Genomic DNA, 1,235 nt, shown 5'->3' with positions numbered 1-1,235 from the left:
TGTTAATTATTTCTAATGATTATGGTAATACTGGCCCTGTTTAATTACACAGATGATATGAGATGAGATGAGATATTTTAAATAGTAATGAATAAAATATTATTATAATATAATTTTGTAATATTAATTTTCTATTGGGATTTGAAAAAGTAAAATTGTTTATTATATTTTGTATGGGGATTTGAAAAAGTTGTAATGATGAGTTGAGATGAGATGAGATAAGTTTTTTGGTTTTGTATAACCAATCCGGGCCACGTGGCACATCACAGGTGTCTATGGACACCCGGCCCTGATACTAGTCATAGAATGACAACTTGGAACATGATCAAATCTTTGAGTAGAAAGGATGGTATAGCATGGTTGGTGTTTGGAGACTTCAATGAAATTATAGACATTAACGAAAAATGTGGAGGAAGGGATAGAAATGAGAACAAATGGGGAGTTCAAGAAAGTTTTAAATAATTGTGATCTAAGGGATTTGGGGTACTGTAGAATCCCTTATACCTGGTGCAATAAAAGAGAAGGCTTATCAAGTATAAGTGAGCGAATTGATAGATTTTTAGCCAATTCACAATGGTGTCAGCTTTTTCCTTTTCCAACTGTTACTCATAGGAGTGTGGCCTATTCTGATCATATACTTTTGTGTGTGGAAACTGATGATGGATGTGAGATTAGGCAAGGGAGAAAGCCTTTCAGGTTAAAACCTATGTGGGTGGGGGAGGAACGATGCAAACAGGTTATTGAAGAAGTATGGAGAGGTGACTTAAGTGATGGGACTATTGAGGAGGTCATGAGGAAGATTGAAGGGTGCAACATGAAGTTTAATAGTTGGAACAAAAAGAAGTTTGGTTTGGTCTATAAGAATTTGTAAGCAGCCAAAACTAAATTTACCAAGGTGCAGGAAACTGATTCTACTTGTTCTAATCTGGTTGCTCAAATCAATGCTCGAGAAGAAATTCAGAAATGGCTTGGAAGAGAGGAAATTATTTGGCACTAGAGGTCAAAGGCTACATGGTTATAAGTAGGGGACCAAAACTTGAAATACTTCCACACTAAGGCATCCCATAGAAGGAAAAAGAATTACATTTAATGGCTAATAGATGACTATGGGAGAAGGCAAGAAGGAGAGTAGCGGGATTAGCTAATTGTGGAGTACATCCATTCTCTTTTTTATTCTTCAAATCAAAGAGGCTCAATGGATTTTGTGCCTAATATTAGCAAAAGAGTCATTGATC

General features: G+C 35.8%; 1 protein-coding gene across 1 annotated transcript; it reads left to right on the top strand.

Annotated features, from left to right (window-relative positions):
* Positions 1-424: 424 nt before the first annotated feature.
* LOC122306471 lies at positions 425-871 on the top strand. Its single transcript, XM_043118901.1, has one exon. The coding sequence runs from the start codon at positions 425-427 to the stop codon at positions 869-871; it is 447 nt and encodes a 148-aa protein (XP_042974835.1).
* Positions 872-1,235: the final 364 nt, after the last annotated feature.

The sequence above is a fragment of the Carya illinoinensis genome, chromosome 4 (assembly GCF_018687715.1).
Source record: "Carya illinoinensis cultivar Pawnee chromosome 4, C.illinoinensisPawnee_v1, whole genome shotgun sequence".
NCBI lineage: Eukaryota > Viridiplantae > Streptophyta > Magnoliopsida > Fagales > Juglandaceae > Carya > Carya illinoinensis.
This window is presented reverse-complemented; position numbering and strand designations above follow the sequence as displayed.